The sequence below is a fragment of the Ctenocephalides felis genome, unplaced genomic scaffold (genome assembly GCF_003426905.1).
Source record: "Ctenocephalides felis isolate EL2017-DRISC unplaced genomic scaffold, ASM342690v1 CF-g0.4_SCAFFOLD_01170, whole genome shotgun sequence".
Taxonomy (NCBI): Eukaryota; Metazoa; Arthropoda; class Insecta; order Siphonaptera; family Pulicidae; genus Ctenocephalides; species Ctenocephalides felis.
The window spans coordinates 52,938,003-52,962,128 of NW_020537324.1; the positions used below are offsets into that span (position 1 = coordinate 52,938,003).

A 24,126-nucleotide genomic window follows, 5' to 3' on the forward strand; every position below is an offset into this window, starting at 1 on the left:
CAAACAAGTTATAAACTTAGCTCTTAACATCTAGGTATACTAGTCTAACAAGTAAGTATATTTAAGTATATTGTAAGTATACTCAATATACCATACAACATGTTCAAGTATTCAATCTAGAGGCTCCAAGATCAATACCCGCCTCGGACAGCATGATGTCGTGCAGTAGTGGCATCGGTTTTCACTTGGAAATAGATAGGAATATGTTTCCAATTGAAATAAATAGAGATGGGGCCAACCATTTGGGTAGTCATCTATACAGGCCACATCAATGGGTCAGCACATAGGACTCGTTAAGTTTTTGATGCCTTAATCGCATTTAGATCGATAAATACAAGTTTTTATATAAAAAATGAAAAATAGGGACCGATTCTGCCGCATAACAAAAAATGTTATGGCAAGGCCATGTTACGCTCCAATTTCCATACATTATGCTACTAAATCATACTAAATACTGTCAAAATGTCATGTATTTGCTGTACATTCAGGCGTTTAACACAAAAACTGCAACGTCACTCGTATGTTATGAAGCTGGGTCAGAAAGATCCTGGTATCTAAGATAGTTTTTTTTTGATATTTGTGCGGTTTCTAGGTTAGGTTTTCTATCTGACAACCTGAGAAAAACACCTGACTGCACAGCAACCACATGACTTGACTTTTGTCAATATTTGGTATGGAAAGTTCTTCATAACATAGCCTTGCCATAACATTGGTCTGTTATGCGGCTGAATCGGTCCATTAATTTTTTTTATGAGAAGAGGTATAGTGTTCTAGTCGGGTGTTCTTTCCAAACTTTCTACAAAGATAATTATTTGGGTAGTTCTTTTTCCAGCCCTACCCCTAAATTGGATACCATATGGGCATAGATTTCAAAATGGTATATATAAAATAAACTAATATAAACAAGTTTAGTGTAGATGAATAAATTAGATCTCTGTCCTAAAACTTTCCTCAAGTTGACTTTTATCACACTTATAAATGAAAAAAATCTAGCTGAAAATCTATATTGATTATATTTATAACAAAAGCCATTATCTAATCTAATGACCGCTCATAAAAGAGGCACAATATACACAATCTTAGTGATTTTATTTAATTAACTTCGATTTTGGTGATTATGGGGCTATTTTATAGATACCATTACAAGTAAACTTATAGACCAATAAAATGACGACGACACGAATTCTCAATTCACTTTATTAGCTGACACAGATTCTCTACTTCTACACAGATTTCCAAAAAGAGCCACAATATGTAAAGAATCGTAATAAAATTATCATGGATGTTTATAAAAATGCTTCGTTGGGGTATCCATTTACACAGACTCAACGTTTGTACGATATGCGTTGATTAACTGTTAGTGATGCATGACATCGTGCCATTAAGGAAAATGGCTGGAACTTCCGGTACCAAAAATTAAATTTTTCACAAAAAAATTAATTTTTTTTAAATTTTGAAAATAAAATGATTTTTGAGTAATTTAATTTTTTTTGAAAAGAACATTTTGAATTTTTTTTATACTTTGAAATATTTTGGAAATTTTGAACATTTTTTCAAAGCAATCGCGATACGTGTTCTCGAAATGTATGAATTTATATATAATTGTATCCGCACATACATATTAAATATTTGTTTAATTACTTCCAAGAAATAATTTAGTAAATTCACTAGTTGTCAGCATTAAAAAAAATTGCTGGAACTAAGGAAATGCATATTTTTAGTGATGGTTTCAAAAGATTCTATTTTTTAAAAATTCAGGGGGACGGGCGGGGTTGACAAAAAATCAGGAAATATAAATGACAAAATACCTGATTTTTATTTAAAAAAAACCCAAACAATTTCAAAAAAAATTACGAAATACCTGATTTTTATTTTAAAAAATCCAAATATTTTCAAAAAAACGAAAAAATTACAATAATCATACTTTAATAATATATACCCATTCTTAAAAATATTGTTCAAAAATAAAATTACAAAAAGAATTTTTACAAAACTTTGGGCTTCAACTTTTCAAATTCGATAGAGAAGAAGGTATATGTAAAATACCTAAAAATAAAAGTTGAATTGAAATAAGCATATTAAAAAAATAGAGTTGAATTAAAATATGAATGTTAGAAAAAGTTAGGGTTTATTTTATGGGAATGAACAATTCTATTGAACATAGCTCTATTGTAGATTAGAAAATGAATACTTATTTGTATAAAAATTTTATTTATACAGTTTTTTAATTCTTGCAATTCATCAAACTTTAATTTCAGCCAATATAACATTTTGAATAAACAATTATTTTTCTATGAATATAATAATATAAACAAGTATTTCGGTGTATTTTCTTCGCTAGTAAGAATAACTTCCAAACAACTTTATAGCTCGGTTAGTTCAAAATTGAATGTAAAATATTTGAACAAAAACCATCCTTCCACAGCTCGACAGATTTCATAAATCTGTTTCATAACGACCTAAATTAAGTATTTTTTTTTAGAATGTAAACTTGAACCTGAAGAAATAAATAAAAACCGCAGGCCGCAGTATGTACACCTCCGAAGTCCCTTATATGCCGAACTGATTCATCACATTTGTTCGTGATAAACCGCTTTTAGACTTTATGATTTGCGCTAATCTCATTTAAGTCGATTAAAGCCAATCGTAAATGGATCATAAAATTAGTCTATTTTGGCTTCGAACAATTTATTGTGATAAATAGCCTATTTTCTCTACTTAAAACATGCCTAGGAATGATATAAACCACATTTATGAAGCGTGGTTGAAAATGACTGTTTACTTAAATTAAAGTGATTTATATATATAATGCCAAACTGCTAGATATACCTTTGCTCAATCAAGCTGGAGTAATATAGTTCTACAGAACAATTCATGTATGGTATCAAACTACATAGAAACAATTAGGTTACATAAATAAGATGCAGATAGATATTGCTGTTTGTAATAGGTTACAGAATAAAAATACAGTCGTCAAGATTATTACAAACAACTAGTCCATTTTGAAGAACATCTGAATGGGCGGCGTTGACATCGAAATGAGCAATGAGATGAGATCAGATCAATCGGCACAACAAGTAATATAAGTAGACCGCCAAGAAAATTGTCTAGAGTTTTCCAGTAATAATCATTCACAATATTTGTTTTCATATCTTATAAGAATATTATTTATTATCTCTAACTCCGTAATTTATCTTATATCTTTTATGTATCTCGTGCTCTTCTTTCAATTTAATTTTACCGATATATCAAAATTTAACAAATATGATGAAGTTCTTACGATTGTAATGGTTGTTAAAATAATAAATTTAAATTTCAATTATTAGCTAATAACAAAAAATGCATGAAATCAAAAAATTTAGGTTATTTAATGGCTTACTGGTAAATTATTTATGTTGGCCCAATTTGGAATAAAATTCATAGAACTACTTGAAACTTATAGAAATGTTATAACTAACTTATAGAAGAATTATCTTTTATTATTATTATGATTAATTAATGTGACAATGTTTTTCCATGCACAAGATGAGGAAGATGATGTACACAGTCATCTGATCATCTGATCAAAAAAATATTAAACTATAAGTTGCAGAATACGAGGACATTGCTAAAGTATTTATTATTTATTATTTTTTTAGTCAATCATAAAAAGGAAATACTCACGGAAATCAATCCAAGAGTTTTATTCAAACCTTTCATGAATTCAGATTCTTAATGGTTTCAATCGTAAATTAACAGCAATAAATGTTTACACTATACTGAAGTTAAGAAAAAAGATTTCAATAAATTCAAATGAAGTATATTTTTGATTTTGCTAGGTAGGGGAGAATGGGGGCTATATGTAACGGGGTAATTAGCAGCAGGCAATAGGATCTTAAAAAATATTAAAATATAATATATATTTTAAGATTTTATGGTTTTTAAGATGAGGGCTATTGTAGATAGTACAGAAGGCACTATATTTTTTATTTGTAGAGAATATACTAAAAATAATAAAAATATTATTTTATGTTGATTTATGATAAACATTTATATTATAGGAGACATTATATATTTCATTCGTTCTAATTATAGTTTATGAAAAAAAACCAGTCTTAGAAACTTAGAAACTTAAGTTTTAAAACTTACTACTACTACTTAATTAATTTAATAAAATTAACTTAATAAAATTACTACTTGTTTTGGTAGACGTTACAAATATCGCCAACAAACACGGGTATGTTCTAATACCATTTGTAGAATTATTTTCACTTGATTTGATAGGGAAATAGTTACAGCAACTATCCATCTTTATTTCGTAGAAATATAATCAGTAGATTTCAAAATATTAATGAAAACAAAAACTGTTACAACCAGCTCCTAGCTCCCCTATAGCAAATAGTGGCTTCAAAATGTTTTTCAATATGTATTCATTTTGATTATTTTGAGAATCTTAAATTTTAGTTAGATATTTACTATTTTTTCGTATATTTTAGATTTTTAATTTTGGAAAATATTCTTTTCTTCATTATGAAAGAACCTTGAATTTGCTTGATTGGGGAAAAATTGTATCCAAATATACAAACAGTATACAAAGACGTAAAACAACAAATTTTCTAAGATATGTTAAAATAATTGGAATGTTTTGAAACATAATGATATGAAGGAAAATTCTTACCCTACGGGAAGTTGATAAATTGCGTATGTGTAAACACTTTACCAAATTAGATGTCAATATCAGGAAACCTGAACAACACCAATAGTAGAAAATCATATAGTGGCAAGAGTAGCCATAGCCAATGATACTAATGCATCAGAAATGTACCTAAATATATCAATCCTTGACTAAAATAGAACATATTTAAAAAAAATTGTTACAAGGAGTATGTCAAACAATTAACGGAAAGTGTACATATATGAAGAACACTTAAGTTCTATAAACTATCAAATCAATCTCTAATTACATTTAATAAAATTGAATAATGGTTGCCGAATATATGAGAATAAGACTCGGGGCAAGTCCTCGACCTTATTAATGAACTTCGAAGCATGAGCTAAATCAATATCGTTCACTTGAAAATCTAATATTTATGGAAGCCTCGTCGTTTATCATGAAACATTGAAATAAGAGCATTTGGCATTTCCCAGAACGTTTCCTCCGTACTTTTGAAATTTGAACTAATTTTAACGTATGTCAGATAGCCTTCACATTCTAGCAATAGATATTACTTCAACAGTATCAAATTAGAAAATATGAAAAATGACACTGGTTGTAGTGGACAAATTATATATGATTATACACGTACACACACGTAAATATATTACACACGTACACGTAAATATATTACACACGCACACGTAAATATGTTGCACAAATGCTTACAATATAATGAAAATAATCTCATAATTTAGTGGAAAGATTTCGATAAGAACAGTTTCACCTCAAGATTCACTATATGTATATCTTTTAATATCTGGAACTCAATATATAGTACAATAGTTTTTTCCTGGCTGGCGTACCTCAGGGTAGCGTACTCGGACCAAACCTGTACCTTATCTACACGATATACCAACTGATCCCAAATAAACCCTTGAAATATTTGCAAACGACACCAAGGTTTTATCAACTCATGAAGACGCCACAAAGGCTTCGGAACAGCTGGAAAATTATCTACACAAACTATAAAAATGGACTAGTAGATGTAAAATTAGTATTAACTCAACTAAGTCAGTCCACATCACTTTGCCAAAAGAAAATAAGATTGCCCAAATATAAAAATTAACAATGTAGAAATTCCAAAAAAATCTCCGTAAAATACTTGGGACTCCACCTCGATAGAGGACTCACATGTATTACCTACATCGAAGCAAAATTGCAAGCAAATAGACAAAAAAAATTGTGAACTCTACTGCCTAATTGTGAGAAGCTCTAAGATGCCATGTGAGAACAAGATCCTTATATATAAAGCAGTTATATTACAGTATCGAGCTTTGGGCATGTGCGAATAAGTCCAATATAAAAACCACAGTCCAAAGAGCACAGTCAAAAATATTACGAGCCATAGTGAACGCGCCCAGATATGACTCCAACGACACAATTCACCAAGATATAATCATGAAATATGTATAGGTGTACCAAAACAACAAATACCATCCAAACACATTAATAAAAGATCTGCAAAAACAAGTTCCCATCAAAAGACTGAAAAGAACGTGGCCGCAAGATCTAATAAATTGACAAGCCATATATTTATATAAAGAACTTCCTCAATGGGGGAATTTGTATACGACATGTACCCAACAGCAAATAGCCTCATTGTACTAAAGGTTCAGATAAGTAACGAGAAATAAATGAAAAAAAGGGCAATTTTCATAGGTTTTTCGAACTTGGAATATAAATCAATTTAATAGCATGAACATTTGTCAGAAAATATTAATTTTTTGCACACATAAAAAAACAATTTAGCCAGTTTTAGAAAAGAAGTTGGCTCTGCATTCCACTTTGATCAAGTGGTTCTTCTGTTTAAAACGCCGTACATAAAAAAATACTTCTCTAATCACTTTGCCAAAATGTTCAAAAGACTTAAAACATCTTAAAATATATGTGCATAATTGAAAATACAAATTATATAAATATAATTAAAAGATCAGATTTTTAAATAAATATAAACTTCCCTAATTTTGGTTAATATTACACGTTATTTCAAATCACGTCTAGCGTTCTACAACATCAATCAAAACTTTATTCAATTAATATTATCTGATCATCTGATCTAACATGCAAAGCAAATTAAACAAAAGATCTCACGAGAGCAGTAGCAAGCAAAAGCAATTCGTAGATGCACAGATTATACACAGTATCAGTATCATCAGTTGACCCATATTGTTAGTGTCAACTGTGAACTCGATCCTTCATTAAATGAAAGAGGTTATTGGATGCAAACAACATATTCTGTGATCATTATTAAAGTTTCTAAGAACAAGGCTAGCTCATTAAACGATCACATGTTCACACGCATTTTTCTCATATAGTTAATAATATTTCACATTAGACAACCAACTACAGCAATTTCTATTCTCAAATTTACTGGTTCAAATATTACTAAAAATGCTATAGAATATATAAATTTGTCTCATTTATTTAGAACTAGGAGCTCGTCCCTAGGTAAGTAACCGGTTAAGGACTTGACTCAGAGGTCTCGGGTTTGATAGACAACCAACTACAGCAATTTCTATTCTCAAATTTACTGGTTCAAATATTACTAAAAATGCTATAGAATATATAAATTTGTCTCATTTATTTAGAACTAGGAGCTCGTCCCTAGGTAAGTAACCGGTTAAGGACTTGACTCAGAGGTCTCGGGTTTGATACCAACTTCGAGCAGCCTGTTGTCAAGTAGCAGAAGCAACGATTTTCACTTGAAAATATAAATAGCCCGGCATTGGTGCACCAATAAAAAGTCAAATCTATTAGATAAATTCTAATAATAAAATCATCAATGGATTACCCATTGGGTTACCATCTAAAAATACGAAGTAAGGTAAAGTTTCCGCCAAACATCGTATAGGACGTAAGAATCTGATTGCTGTTAAGATATGAGAATAAAAAATAATTATTTAGAACTATGGGCTTCTGAACAAAAGTTCCAGGTTCCATACGCTGATGTCAAACAGGTGTGACTGCGGTTTTCACGTAAAAATCTAGATAGAGGTCAATGTGGGTAATGAAATTTGCAATTTATTTATTAATTCCTATCACTTGAATGTGACTATTACAATTTTACAAAAAAAAAATCGACAACTTTTTACTGATGATCGATATTCATCACAAAAAACTAGTAGTACCTAATAGTTGTATAAATTTGTGATTATTTAACAAGTCTATGAAAATGTTATTTATGAGGAAAGTTCTGATTCTTTTCAGTATCCAAAAACATCGCTGGTTCTTAATCCATATCACTCAAAAGAATATTGAGCAATATGTATATTCTGAAAATGATTTGGTCAAATCATTGTAATACAAAAATTACTAAACTTTAGTTGTACTATATGAGTAGAGATAATTCACCCTATATAGCCAGATGTCCGTTTCTTAAACTTGATTTTTTTTATATCCATAGACAGAAATTTTAATACTAGAATCCTAGAAGTGAAATATTAATCTATATGCAAAAATCATCATCACATAATTTGAATTTAACATTATTTGGTTTTAACATTAATAATTGAACCGCACACTTTTAGAATATTGAAAAGACACTTATACTTTTTGGAACACCTCCATGCAGTCACATATGCTTTCTAAATATTTTAAAAATATTGTTCTTTTCCAATTGTAATTGTGAGCTCGAAAAATCTTTTTCACTTAGAAACATATTAATAATCTACATTTTCAAGTGAAAATACATATCACTACTGCTTGATATGAGGTTGCGTAGTTGAACCTTGTGGCTACAAGGCTCTAGCACTTGGAACTTTTAATAATCAGAGATAATTGCAAACTTTTAAATATATATTACCTTCATTATAGTATACAAATTTAAAAGTTGCAGCTAGATAAACCATATAATATAGAGTAGAGCTGGGCTTAAAGAACCGCGGGTGAAGAGGTTCAAAAACAATATCTCAAATATCAGTAAAGTTGAAAACTTTTTAACAACAATATTTGGAAGTAGAAGTAAAAGATGTATAACCAGAAATCTTTGATTCTTACAACCCTGTTATCGGGAGAAAACCTGTAATATTTGAAAATCCATATGAAAATATTTTCTTTTTTATTAGATTTTGGGGTTGTAAGTACTTTTGCTTAGTTTAAGAGAACATATTTTTGAAGTATACGTTATTTAATTGTTCTATGAGATGAATTGTTAATTTTAAGTTATCTTCAACAGTTTTTTTATATTAGAATCAACTTAACCTGCATTCTGGCAAAGGTGTAAAAAATAGCATATAGCAAATAAAAAGGTTAATTAAATTTAAAAAGAGCGATTTTACAAGAGATCATTTAAATAAATAAATATTTCAAATCTGCTGCTGAACATTTCTGACGAAATACCAGATCAAGGTTACATACAGTGTTATTTATGTAAAAATGCACCAATGAAATTTATATTTTCCATCGTTAGAATTTTATAAAATTTAAAAAAAACTTTAATAAGACATTGGGCCTGTTTACCGTCTCAATCTACACCGCCTATGGGGTAAAAAGGACCAGGTTAATAACAGTCTAAAAACACATTTCTATAATTAATTGGGAGTTTTACTGAACATAGTCAGATAATTGTTCGTTTGATGTGTGGTATTTGTTGTGTTGTAATTGGTTTGATTTTCACAATATACATGCCCGAAGTTAAATTGGACCTTCGTGCCCCACCCTATCTTACAAAAAACAGAGTTTCACAAGATTTTTACTAATAAGCAAATAAGTGTCACCAAGAAAAATATCAATATATGTAGCATTATAAAAAATGAAACAAAGATTTCAATACATCTTTGTTTGAAAATATGGACTTCTAACAAATAGGCACTTTTTTTAAGTTAAAGAAGAAAATGATGGTAATCATTTTTAGCTATAATTGGAAATTATATCTATTATATATATAACTATTGTGTATAGTTGATGGAACACTTTTTAAATATTTTTCAAGAAAAATCAGAACTACGTGTTCTATAAGCATATTCTTTTGAACATTACATCACCATAAAAGCAGAGTGAAAAGCATAACGAGCTAATTACTAATTAGCCTTATGAATTTAACGAATCATAATTTCATTAATCGAATGAAATCCTCAATGCTCATATTGTTTCTGAGATTCTGTCATGTTATGTATGGGGATCATAAAATGAAGTGTGGTCGTAGAGGCGATATCAATCAGTAGATAATACGTTTATAATGATGGCTCGCGTGAACACAAACATTAGAGGTTGACCAATAAAAGCTTCGCGTGTTGTCCTAATAATGTGTGATTATTTGGTGCACTAGACCTCAAAACTTAAGGCACGCGGCCACTTGGTCAAGGTCGCAAAGAAAAAATATCGAAATGTAAAGGAATTATGGATTGCCAATACAGATGGTTGATTGCTAATTCGATTTGATTTGCTATTACTATATAGTCAATTATAAAAATTGCATGCAGTAGATAATAATTAAAAAAAAGCTGTAGATAATGACATTAAGGGAAGAACTGCATTAGTAAATTAGGTTGTCAGTTCTATCATTATGTATAGTTGATGGAACACTTTTTATATAGATATTTCAAGAAAAATCATAACTACGGGTTCTATAAGAATCAGCTTCTTTTGAACATTAATTATCCTAGTTATAGTTGCACAACTGCTTGATATACCACATTCCAGGAAGTTCAAGCGTAAATCACCAATGGATAATATCCTAATCTAGCAAATTGTTCAATGGAACAATTTCTATATTTTTTATAGTAAATCATCAAAATATGTTAGTTTAGTTAATTTAATGTTTTTTGTAGTATTATTATATTATTGTATTATTTACTATTATTATATAATATTATTATTATTATTAGTTACTATTCTTATGTTATTATCTTTATTCATTCTTATTTAGTTTATATACATAAGCAAAGCAGCTCATAGAATGTAATTACTGTTCTGATTGCTGTATAATAATAAATGAATAAAATATAAATATATATATATATATATATATATATATATATATCCTAGTATTTCTATAAAAGGCAACCCTGCAGTTAACCATTCTATTTTTAAGTGTGTGTTATATTAGCTAAGTGATGAACATATATTTTTATATGCAGCTATTTATTCCCACGAAAAGCGATTTTCACTTTAGACATCAGAAATTATTGAGAAAATTTTATATCATGTTTTATATCATTTTATATCAGCTTGATGCCTTGGCGAAATCTTAGAATTTTTATTATCATGACCAGATGCATTTTTTTATTCTGAAAAAGGGGGCGCCCATTAATCACATGAGGCTCAAAAGGGGCGGAAGAGTTTGGCAAAAAGCACGAAATATCACAAGGAGTATGGGAGGAACGATAACATATCATATCATGTGTATTTATTTTATGCCTGAATTCGAATAAAATATAGAATTTTTCAGAAAAAATCCGAAAATTTAACTTTTTTCTAGGTACTAAAAATACACTTGATGTTAAGTGTGGGGTAAATTTAATTACCACCGTATATAACCAGGAAGAGGGTGTTCGAACATTCTTAAAAATCGATCAAGTGATTAATGTACGTCTAATAATTTGAGAAAATTATCTTTATTTTTATTATAATTAATTCAATAAAATGGGTAACGTTTTCTTTGAGAATAAATGCACTTGACGTTGTATGCTTATCGTTATATATGTGAATTAAAAGTGGCATATGAAATCGGCTATGTGAACTAGTTGTAAGTCCGATTTCCGACCTTTGACTGTGATTTTTTATAGCTTTTCCGATATAACTTTTAACTTAAGTTTCGGCTTTCTTTAATCAATCAGATTTCCAATTACATAATATATCTTTCAAACAATTTTATAATATCTGTAGTTATATTAAGTGAATTTAATTAATTTAACACATTTCATTCCACAGTGATAAGTGCAAAACATAAAAGGAATAAGTTTTTATGTTGTATCATAAGCGCGCGCAGCCCATTATTGCAAAACTTAAATCAATTTTTATAAGTCAACCACTTTTTGCAAACCTATAATATATTATTATCTAGTTTAGACCATGGACTCTATTATCATACAAAGTTTCATAAAAAGCGGCAACAAAATGTGCAAAAATAAAACACAAAGAAACGGCCGGGCCGATCTATACCCAAAACTAATTAGTATGATACCCAAGTTGAGAATTTTAACTGATATCTTTCGAACGGATTTTGAATTTTCAAAACTGGTTCAGTATTTTTGGGAAAACGTGGACAAATAATTTCGCATTCTTCCAATTCTAAAGCGGCTAGGCCGATAGGCATGGCATACTTATCAATGTAGGTGCTTGAAAAAATTTTGAGTTGTAAAAACCTCGACGAAAGGTTAAATTTGGCTAATATACACATACTTTTTCCACCTATAATACAGAATGACTTGAAACGCCGAGAATTGAAATACATGTAATTAGCAGGACAGACTTTCTAACGAAATCAGAAACTTGAAATTTATAATAATAAACGACATTATTGAGAGAAATATGTAATTACAGAAGAGCAATAATAATAAATGGTAGTCTGCCCGAAGGCAAGTCCATGGTGTGGGAACCACCACAAATGAATACCACTATTCCCCCTTTTTTATACATTTTTTATGTATACCATCAACAATAAGTCCGTAGAATAACACATAGTTGATATAGCTATGTAATCAACCATATGATTTGTAGGAAGCAGCAATTTTAAGAAGATATTTATCAAAATTTCATGCCAATCCGACGATTAGTTTACAAGTTACAACGGTTCAAATGAGGCTACTTTTCAGATTTTAGAAAACATGAATTCAAAGAAATTTCATGTGTTGATCATTGGTTTTTGATGGGTAAAATTACCATTGCTGCCAAAGTATCGCTTGATAAGTGCTATCTGGACTGTTCCAAATCGAGGTAGATGGTGAAGAAGTCGGAATCTCCGGAGTCGAATAGACAATTAGCCGAGTGGTTTAGAGACGATGACGGAAAAAAATGCAACCAATCGCCTTATTTTTAGTGTTGCAAGGTTATCGCGTCAGTTTTTTGGAATACGCAAGAAATGATCTTCATCAACTGTCTGGAAAAAGGCCAGACCATCAACAGTGACTATTGTATAACGTTATTGACACATTTGAAAATCAAAATCGGCAAAACAGCTCCATTTGAAAAAGAAAACCGTGCTGCTCCATCAGGACGATGCACCAGGACAAGTCACAATTGGCCAAAAAAACTGTATTTTCTAGATCTGTTCCCCCAGCGACCATATCCTTTTTTCAGATCTCAAAAGGATGCTCTCGCTCTAAAGAAATGTTTGCCAAAAGATGAGATGATGACCGAATTTTGTGGTTAAGTACAAATCGTACTACAAAAATGGTTTCGAAAAGCTCGAAGTTGACTATAATCGTTATATCGTCCTCGAAGGAAATTATATTTTATTTATTTATAAGCAAGCCGTAATCAATAATAATAGATATTATTTCAGGCTCTTGTCAAGCTTATTCATAGTTAATATTAAAAGGATAGTAATTTTATAATAATCGTAGTAGCTGTTCGAATTCCGCTTCTGAAAAAAAGAGCAGAAAAAAAGCATTCGAACATTAAATACAATGTTTATCATCAAGTTCATCATATTAAAGTCTATTTGACCACCAGTCAAGCTCAAAATTCTTACACAAGGTTGATAGTTATACTCATTTAAAGCCGTAAAAAATTAAATTAGTAAAATAGCAATAAAAAAACATGGTTGTACAGGCGATCAAATGGTCAGACTGCATAGATAAAGGATAAGGATTATTCAAGAAAATAGTTATTGAAATCAAATTGAGAAAATTCAGTAATGTCATAAAAAGCTAATTCTTTAAAAAGTTTAACTAGGGAAGCATGAAATTTTTTGCTGTCTAAGTTTCGCATGTAGAATGGAAGTTTATTCATAAGCTGAATACCTAGACCGTCGATCGTGTTGAAAGAGCTGGCTAACTTATATGTGCGCGCCTTAATAAGTTTGTGTCTAGTGTTGTAGTTTGAGGAGGACGAAGCCATATCAAAAAGTTTCGAATTGTTTTTGATGAAAGATAATGTTACCAGCAAAAAATGCATGGGACAGTTAGAATATTGTGTTTTTTAAATATGGGCCTGCAGGAAGCTTTACTGGGCAAGGAATTATATTGAATAAAAAAAAATGAATTTTGCCAAAAAATGGGGTTTTCTTACTTATTGAGTGAAATATTTGCTTTTTTGTACTTTCTGATCCTCTGCTTCGGCTTTCAGTTCTCTATATTTTCTTATCTCGCGTACATATTATAGAGAAGAGTGTATATTACTAAGTGAAAGCAAAAAATATATATTATTGAAAATGAATAATAAAAGTTAATCCTCTACACCTCGATCAATTCATTTCATTGCCCATTGCTGCCGCAGAATGCATAAGCACGTGCACTACACTTTGCGGTTCGTATTATAGCAAATATAATGGCAGGCAGCACGCGATTATATGACACATGATATCACGTTGGCTTATGAATGCAACATTATTTATGGTAATTGAAGGGTACCAGGAAAAAGAGCAAATGTTACATATTCAAAATTAAGCATGCAAAAGATATAAATCGACAATTATTTTACTTTAATTGTCCGTGTATTCAATTAGGTGCACAATGCTGACATAAAAAATATATATTTTCTATCATTCCACTACATTCAAAATACAGTGAAGCACCACTAAGTCGATTTTCCAGGGTCTGACAAAAAAAACTCGCCTTAAGCGAGAAAGCATATTGTAAGTAGACAATGTATTTCAAGGTGCGGGCGCGGCCCCAAAGTAGTAAATTATGCAGTAAATCGAATGAAGCAATCCCCAATGTTCTGTAGTAGGGTAGGGTGGGGCACAAAGGACCAAATTGACTATGAGCAATTATAAATTAAATACCAAATAACACATATCAAACGAACAACTATTTGACAATGTTCAGTGAAAATCCCAGCTAATATAATTAATCATACTAGAAATTTTTAACTTCCCGTAGGGTAAGTTATTGCAATGGGCCGAAAATCGGAATTGAAAATTTTTACATTTCTCGACGTTTTGAAGGTTTCTGAACGTTTTGGCATACTTCAGAAAAAATGGATGTGTGTGTGTGTGTGTGTGTGTGTGTATGTATGGATACAAATTTCCAGTCACGTTTTCTGGCGCACGGATCAACCGATTTGAATTTGAAAAAACATTCGATTTCTATTGATAGGGAAAAGAGCTGATTAGTTTTTGGCGAAGGCAGGTCCAGCCGTTTCGGAGATACGGAGCAAAGAGTGCAGAAAATAGTAATCGACTTTTTGAGAGAACGGAGTATCCGATTTGAATGATCTAAAAAACATTCAATTAGTAATGATTGGGAGAAGCGTCTATTAGTTTTTGGCAAAGGCAGGCCCAGCCATTTCGAAGATACGGAGCTAAATATGTAAAAAATGGCAGTTTTTGAGAGAACTAAGCGTCCGATTTAAATTATTCAAAGAACTTTCTGCTTGTCTTAACAAAATAATTGATTTTGGAAAAAAAAATTTTTTTTTTAGTTTTTTTTTTTTTTAGTTTTTCTTGTATATCGAAAATAATTCAGATTTTATTTTTATTCTGACTAAAGTTCTAATATAACTCAAACAAATAATTTTAAATTTACAATTTAATTTATATACTTCTTATAAATATTAGACAATGTTACAATATTTATAATAATCTATTTGAAAACATTCAGTATTCCTCGAACATTTCGTTACGGTACGGGAAGTTCCAGCAATTTTCCTTAAGGCACGATGCCACCCACCCCACTAGTTTTTGTTGTTTTTCAAAAATTTGTAACCTAGTCTTTTTTACTCCATAGGCGGGATAAATTGTAACGGCCATGGGGCAAACCGATCCAATGTTTTATTTTAATTTTAAAGGAATTTTACAAAATAATAGCTACATTATTCAACCAATGCAAAATTTAAATTTCATGAGTGCATTTTTACAGATATAACACTGTAAATAGCCTTGATTTTGTATTTCGTCAGAAATATTCGTCAGCAGAGTTGGAATAACTCTGTATTAAGTTATCTCTTGTAAAACTGTTTATTGAACTTAATTTACTTTATCATATTTTTTTTTATTTTTTACACCATTGCCAGGAAAGGTTCAGTTGGACCTTTTTCCCATCCTGGTGTAAGCTTTTATAGAGGTTATATATAAATAAATACTGTTGAATCTAACTTAAAATTAGCAATACATCTTAATAAAATAAACAAGTATAAACATAAAAACAGTTAAATAATGTATACTTAAAAATTAAATTAAAGTTTGATTAATGAGCAGAATTGGCCCAAAACCCTCAGATTAATGACCAAAATAGTGAACTCTTATTAGAAGCTTTAAATCAATTATCATTTTTGACCAAAACATGACCATTTTCTTGTGCATATTTTTTTATATTTCGGGAACAGTCGCACTTGTGTTTACGATAATCTATTAAATATTTTACACTGTCAAAACAAATGGAATGATTTTTGAGTTATTCAAATTGGATGATCTTGTCTCTTGAACTGAATATATACATGCGTACATTACTATAGAATGCCTGAATAATAATAACATGATAGTAATTTATAAAAGAATAAATGAACTATATTGTTGAAATTTGTATAATTTTAACCATCCAATTCCATTTAGTGTCCTTAAAATTATAATCTTGCATTTCTAATTCGAAGAAGGAAATACTATGCCTCAACCTCAAAGAAAGGATACCGTTGGGGACTAGTAATCTAATTGTTCATTAGGTTACCTAATTAAGGTATATCTTTTAATACATGAATAGTGTTAGAGTACAAAAATCATAATTCAAAAGCGCTTCTTATGATTACAAAGACACTTTTTGTTAGAATAGAGGTAGCCAAAGTAGTAAAAATATATAAAACTATTAACTGAATATTGATATGCATTTTGCTTAAACTTACAAACAAAAGTCAGAACTTTTTTAATGTTTAGAGCTTTTGATGGTTTCGCTTGGCTTATAACAATCGATAAATACTAGATAAAACTGAGAGTTTATATTTCCTAAGAAAACGAAACAATTTTAAAGGTTAAAATTTATGCGTGCGGCATAATTTTAGAAATTTTCAATTCGGCCTAAAAAAAGGTAGGAAAACACTGACTACCGAAAAATCTGGACAAGTGATTGTGTAATAATTATTGAATGAACGTCCTAGAATAATATTGCAGATTGAAATAATTTAATCTACTGGATTTTAATTATGATTAGAAAATAGAATTAACAATATGGTTTTAAATTAATGAGTCATAAAGCAAATATTGCAATAATCGATTTTTTGTATAAAAATAAACAGAAAATTATAGTCAGTTGGGAAATAAAATTGGGCATAATTAAAAATCTAATCTTTAATATAATTTATTTCTTAGGTTGTTGTAAATAGCCTCCACTTTCTCTTTTAAAATACTTTATATCATTATTTTAACCTAAAACAATGTAATAATTTTGAGTGAATGAAAATGCGCTTATAGAATCATAATTTCAATTTAAAATTACCAGAAAATCATTGGCAAGTTTCATATCTTATAAAGGTTAGTTTTATACATAAAACAATTTAAACGTTATATATTAATAGGATGTATATTCTTCATTTATAAAACTTTGTAAAATTGTGACCATAAAAAATGAAATATTAAATATGATTTCTTAATATGTTATAATAGCATAAAATTCAGCATTCAATACTAATTATAAATATCATATCCAATATTTATTAAAATTAGTAACAACTGTCATTGCACCCATTAATTAAAGTGCCAGCTTGCATGATAGCAACAGGTTGAAATTATAGTACGGAAAGCTGACATAAATATGAGAATATTAAATTATCTAATAAGACTTACCAAATTTTATATTTTTGAACAAAATAAAAACTAAAAATCAACATTTATTTCACAATAACTAATGTCCACTAGTAAAAACGCACATTTTGACAAAACAAAAACAACTTAAAGCAATTGTCATACTTCAATGCTGTTTACTGACATTTAGTGTTGCCACCGCGAGGAAAAAGTCTTTAAAATTAAAATTATTTCAAATTCAAAATTGAAAGTATCACGATAAATGTCAAATCTTTTGAATCATACACAAAATTTTATTATTAAATATGTTGAATAACGATTTATATATTATTTATAGCAGGTAAATGTTTCTTTGAATTGGTTTAGAATAATTAACAGAAACTCCATTCACAAGATTAGACGTAAGCCAAACACAAACAACTATTTAACAAATTTTATTGATGTGAAGTAATTTTTGTTTGTGGATGCATATTATATTAACATCAAAGTCATTATATCTAATTTTACTTTTTTACGATTTTAATTAATTTTCAAACTGATTTTATATTCGTAAAACATAAACGTTTAAAAGTGTGTGCCTACTGGAATTCAAATAAATTAGTTCTGCCAAATGCCGCGAGAGACATTCTCGATTTGATTAGTTTTTGTCTATGGAATGAATATGGCGCTGTCGTATTTGATTATGCCTGTCGCATGAAAAACGTGATAACGTGAAATTCTACATCTGTTGAATTTTACTTATTTGATATTAATGCTTTGTTTGCTTTCTGTGTATGCGAATTTTTAAGTTATAATCGGTTTTAAGTAGTTTGAAAATGAGCGTTGACGCATATGGTCCCAGTTCGCAAACCCTTACGTTTTTGGACACGGAGGAAGGAGATTTGTTAGGTGCTGATACTCAAGGATCGGATTTTGATTTTACAGATTTTACTTTACCGTCACAGAGCCAAACTCAAGCTTCTCAACTCGATCATGGACAGAGTTCGATTCAGGTATGATGTCATCGTGTTATTCATCATGTTTCAGGCATATTATTTTGCGTAATACGTTTTTAAGAAAAATATTTTCTGATGACGTAGTTACATTGATAAATGCCGTAAAATCATTATAAATACATTAATCGCGTATATGTTTGTATTCTTAATATGACACTAGAAAAATATTATCAATGTGTATTAATTTACAGCTTAATGGAATTGGCCTCAAGTCAGACATTTCAAAAATATCCACGACTACCCAAGCGCTAGCTGATCTACAGTTTGAGGAAGACGAAGATGAATTATATGGAAATCGTGAATTGCCATACCATGCTTGTAAATATTGTGGAATTCATGAGCCCAGTACGGTAGTTATGTGCAATGTATGTAAAAAGTGGTTTTGTAATGGAAGAGGAAACACATCAGGCTCGCATATCATAAACCATTTGGTCAGAGCTAAACATAAAGAAGTAACATTACATTCAGATGGGCCACTCGGTGAAACTGTCTTGGAATGTTACTCGTGTGGGGTTAGAAACGTTTTTGTTCTTGGTTTCATACCAGCAAAGGCAGACTCTGTAGTTGTTTTATTATGTCGGTAAGTATAGAAACCAATATATAATTAAGTTTTTTTTGTAAAAGTATCACAGTATCAATTGTATATAGTCAATTGAATAGAAAATGTTACAAGAGTTATTGTCAGCCTTTGCTTAAGAAGTACCAAAGATTACTAGTTAATACAAGACTGTTCATACTATTTGTGTATTATGTGTATTATTTGTCCACTTTATCATTATCAAAAGTAAAGATTGTATTGCTAGATGCATTAAAAAATAACATAAAAATTAGCTCACAAATGCTCTATCTGTTAATATATTGTCATAAATTTATTTTATTAAAAAATTATTACTTTTACAGCCAGCCATGTGCATCACAATCATCTTTAAAAGATATGAACTGGGATCAAGATCAATGGCAACCACTAATTTCAGATAGAAGTTTTTTGTCATGGCTTGTAAAAGTCCCATCAGAACAAGAGCAATTGCGAGCAAGACAGACTTCTGCTCAACAAATCAATAAATTGGAAGAACTTTGGAAGGACAATGTAGAAGCTACTTTTCAAGATCTTGAAAAACCTGGTGTAGATGAAGAGCCTGCACAGGTATTTGAAATATTAACTTAGTTAATTTTCTTTTTTTCCTACAATATGCCCATATGTTATGATAATTTATCGGATAATTTGTTTAGGTGTTGCTTCGTTATGAAGATGGTTATCAATATCAAAATATTTTTGGACCCTTGGTTAAGCTAGAAGCAGATTATGACAAACGACTGAAAGAATCACAGACCCAAGCTGACATTGAAGTCCGATGGGATGTTGGACTGAATAAAAAAATCATTGCATATTTTACTTTGGCAAAAACAGATAGCGATATGAAGTTGATGCATGGAGATGAACTGCGCCTCAGGTTAGTAATATTGTACTAACATTAGCATTAAATTTTGAAACAATATTAATTTTTTGATATTGTTTTCTCAGATATGTAGGTGAACTTCATAAGCCATGGGCTGGTGTTGGACATGTTATTAAAGTTCCTGATAATTTTGGAGATGACATAGGTTTAGAGCTTAAAGGAAATTCAGGAGCACCTACAGAATGTAATTCTAACTTTGTAGTTGATTTCATTTGGAAAAGTACATCGTTTGATAGGTTAGTCCAATATTGCAAAGTGTCATTCAGCAATGAATTGTAATTAATTTTTGTTAATTTTAGAATGCAAATGGCTTTGAGGAAGTTTGCAGTTGATGATTCTTCTGTGTCAGGTTACATTTATCATCGTCTTCTTGGCCATGAAGTTGAAGAAGTATTATTTCGATGCCAATTACCTAAACATTTTAGTGCACCAAATTTACCACATTTAAATAGATCACAAGTAAGGAATATGAGATATTGATAAATTACATTTGTTTCATATAAATGTATTTCATTTTTTTTTTTTTTTTTATTCAGGTCTATGCTGTGAAGCATGCCATTCAGCGGCCTTTATCACTCATTCAAGGTCCGCCTGGTACAGGAAAAACTGTAACAAGTGCTACTATTGTTTATCAATTAGTTAAACAACATGGTGTTCCAGTTCTGGTTTGTGCACCAAGTAATACAGCTGTTGATCAATTGACCGAAAAAATTCATAAATCCAGCTTAAAAGTTGTTAGATTATGTGCAAAATCCAGAGAGGCTATAGATTCTCCAGTAAGCTTTTTAGCTTTGCACAATCAAATTAGAAATATGGACACCAATACAGAGTTAAAGAAATTGCAGCAATTGAAAGATGAAACTGGTGAATTGAGTTCAGCAGATGAGAAACGATATAGGATGTTGAAAAAATCTTCAGAAAAAGAATTGTTAGAAGCAGCAGATGTAATTTGTTGTACATGTGTTGGTGCCGGGGATCCTAGATTAGCGAGATTAAAATTTCATTCTATATTAATAGATGAAAGTATGCAGTCCACAGAACCTGAGTGTATGGTGCCTGTGGTTTTAGGGGCAAAGCAATTAATTCTTGTTGGAGATCATTGCCAGTTAGGCCCTGTTGTCATGTGCAAGAAGGCTGCAAAAGCAGGCTTATCCCAAAGTTTATTTGAAAGATTAGTAGTCTTGGGAATAAAACCTTTTCGCCTAGAAGTGCAATATAGAATGCATCCTGAGTTATCTCGCTTTCCATCTAATTTCTTTTATGAAGGCAGTCTGCAGAATGGTGTTTGTGCAGATGAAAGAAAATTAATCAAAATAGATTTTCCCTGGCCTTGTCCTGATAAGCCGATGTTCTTTCTTGTGACACAAGGCCAAGAAGAAATTGCAGGATCAGGAACATCATATTTAAATAGAACAGAGGCTGCAAATGTTGAAAAAATTACGACCAGATTTTTAAAATCTGGTGTCAAGCCAGAACAAATAGGAGTTATAACACCTTATGAAGGACAGAGAGCTTATTTAGTACAATATATGCAATATCAAGGAAGTCTACATTCAAAATTATATCAAGAAATAGAAGTAGCGAGTGTGGATGCTTTTCAGGGGCGTGAGAAAGATATAATCATTATGTCATGTGTTAGATCAAATGAACATCAAGGTATTGGCTTTTTAAATGATCCAAGAAGACTAAATGTTGCTCTCACTAGGGCAAAATATGGAATAATTATTGTTGGAAATCCAAAAGTATTATCAAAGCAACCATTGTGGAATCATCTGTTAACATTTTATAAAGAACAGAAAGTTCTAGTTGAAGGTTCCTTGAACAATTTGAAGGAAAGCATGATTCAATTTACAAAACCAAAGAAATTAGTCAATTCAATGAATCCTGGATCTCATTTTATGTCAACATGTATGTATGATGCACGGGAAGCAATGGTTCCGGGATCAGTGTATGATCGCACTGGACAAATGAATCAAATGTATCCTCCAAGACCTAACGGTTTGGATATGTTTGCAAGGACACATGACACAGTCAGCTACATATCCCAAGAAAGAGCGCAAGCAGCCCTCACAAATATGCCTGTTCCTGTGGGCATGTTTATGAATATGAGTCATGTTCCTCCCAGATTTTATAATCAACATCAGCAAGCAATGCAAGCCAGGCAAGGCCGAAGAATCAAGCCAAACAAGGGTCGCCCTCGTGTTTCATCTCAAGAAGGAACGCAACCCACACCACTGACTCAGGGCATGAGTCAGAATATGAGCCAGCCCGGTTTTAGTTTGAGCCAAGCAGGATTCTCACAGCCTGATCTATCACAAGAATCATATATGGTGGAGTATCAATCACAGATGGATGGTTTGTTGTCCCAGGAATCATCTTTTCCAAATGATCGTTCAGGGAATTCTAAAGGACTTGGCTATAATTCTAATCAGTTTTCGCAGCCGTATTGAAATACATGTTCTTGGTGCTCATATGCAAATCAATAAAGTCGCGGGAGCGATTAGTGGACATTTGAGAGAATATCAAATTCAATATCATTAAATTGAGAGTAATACCAAATGAGAAAATACTAACTTTCTAACATACACAGAGCTTAATAAAGATCCTACAGTTAGGCCCGATGCTAACTGTAAATCTGCAAAAAAATTCTCTGTAATATGAATTAGAAGTATGTGTGTTGATCAAAGTGATGCTACATAACCAAAGTAGTGTAAAACTATTAGAGGGGAGAGAGCGATCTAATTTCAATATTGGTTGATGCGCTTTGCAAATACTTGGAATATGTCCAACTTACATTTCCACAAACAAAACATTTAAGGGATAATAACCACATTTGTTTCTTATTTATGAAATATTTTTGCTTTGAACCATTATTACAATAATTTTAAGATAAATTTGAATCATCGTTAATTGTTTATTCATACATTGGAAAAATTGAACACCACTTATTTTGAAATTCTTGATTTGGGAAATAAATATTATGAAATTATTTTTGATGTTTATTTTAATATTTCAGGGATATAAAAACCATGCTATAAAATAGTGGATTCTCTAACACTATTTATATTTAACTTTCGTAAAATGAAACTTGTAATACAGGAAAGTAAATCCTGAACACATTGTTCAAATATTGAAGTAGGAAGTCGATTGCAACATAATACAAAAGAGTTTTTAATCACACTAGACAAATATTCATTATTTGCTAGTTTTGTCATTGCAACACTGTCTTGTCTGCTTTTATTCTTATTATCGATGTTGTGTTTAATATTGTAAATGAAAGCAAACTTTGTAGCATTAATTTTTATTACATAATGCACCATACAACTCAAGTTTACAACAAGTTTTGTTAATATTGATGCACATGAACAATTCACATAACATTTATATGTCGGTGGACCTAACACATTCTATGGTAAATTATGAATTAATGCTCTTTTATATAATTTTCAATGAGTATGGAGAAATATGGAAGTTTGCTTAAATAGAATAATATTAAATATATTGAAATGAACACAAATTTCCACTCAATGGAATGACTCCATAAGGCAGCTGCTAACAATCTTTCCCTATGTACAAATATTTTAAAAACTTTAAATTTAATTACTGTGCTGTGCATTTTATTTCTTTGGCAATCAATCAAGTCTGGTTATTAATATTGCCAAATTCTCTCTTCCATATTCCTTTATTGAATAAAATGTTTTTATTCATAAATAATTGCAGCGTAATGACTAAATTCAGCCTTAACAGCTGCTGAAAAAATATTTTTGCTCCCGAATAAACTCCCTCGAGTCCTGAATTTTCTTTCGGTTTTCTTAGTTTTTATTTTTTTTTGTATTTTCTGTTTTTAAACTTTTTTTGTTTTTTTTTTTCTTTTTCTTGTTATAAATTTTTTTCTATTTTTTTCTTTATAAATTATATATCAAAATATTATCAAAAACAATCTGTGATAGTCAGAATTCAATTTTCTTTATATGGATAATAAAGAAAATTATATTCTGATACTATCAAAGTTAAACGAAGAAATTTCAACACATGTTGTTTGTTAAACAATCTAAATAAATATTTATAAACTAAATCTGAAGCCAGAATCACGAACGATAAAATTATTGTCACACATCTCTGGCATCAACCACAAATTAACCAGAA

At 30.4% G+C, this 24,126-nt stretch overlaps 2 protein-coding genes across 3 annotated transcripts in view; one reads left to right on the forward strand and one right to left on the reverse strand.

Annotated features, from left to right (window-relative positions):
* Positions 1-17,590, reverse strand: part of LOC113365731 (phospholipid-transporting ATPase ID) — a 102,162-nt gene extending 84,572 nt beyond the window's left edge. Inside the window, exon 1 of the mRNA XM_026607263.1 lies at positions 17,571-17,590. The gene's annotated coding sequence lies outside the window, so the exon portion shown is untranslated. The remainder of the gene's footprint in view (positions 1-17,570) is intronic.
* A 608-nt stretch (positions 17,591-18,198) lies between these two features.
* On the forward strand, positions 18,199-22,919 carry LOC113366373 (regulator of nonsense transcripts 1-like). 2 transcript variants are annotated; one of them, XM_026607973.1, is made up of 7 exons: positions 18,199-18,520; positions 18,715-19,103; positions 19,424-19,667; positions 19,754-19,974; positions 20,046-20,216; positions 20,280-20,439; positions 20,517-22,919. In XM_026607973.1, the coding sequence occupies exons 1-7, from the start codon at positions 18,344-18,346 to the stop codon at positions 22,428-22,430; spliced, it is 3,276 nt and encodes a 1,091-aa protein (XP_026463758.1). In that variant the 5' UTR covers positions 18,199-18,343; the 3' UTR covers positions 22,431-22,919. The 2 variants fall into 2 exon arrangements, with proteins under 2 accessions (XP_026463758.1, XP_026463759.1); XM_026607974.1 differs by having other exon boundaries at positions 18,736-19,103.
* The last annotated feature ends 1,207 nt before the right edge of the window (positions 22,920-24,126 follow it).

Bases quoted from the DNA above. Each gene is read 5' to 3' on its own strand.
- LOC113366373 (XM_026607973.1), top strand. From the start codon at position 18,344: ATGAGCGTTGACGCATATGGTCCCAGTTCGCAAACCCTTACGTTTTTG. The intron at 19,668-19,753 runs GTATTTGAAATA...TAATTTGTTTAG, and splicing joins TAGATGAAGAGCCTGCACAG to GTGTTGCTTCGTTATGAAGA. The intron at 19,975-20,045 runs GTTAGTAATATT...TTGTTTTCTCAG, and splicing joins GGAGATGAACTGCGCCTCAG to ATATGTAGGTGAACTTCATA.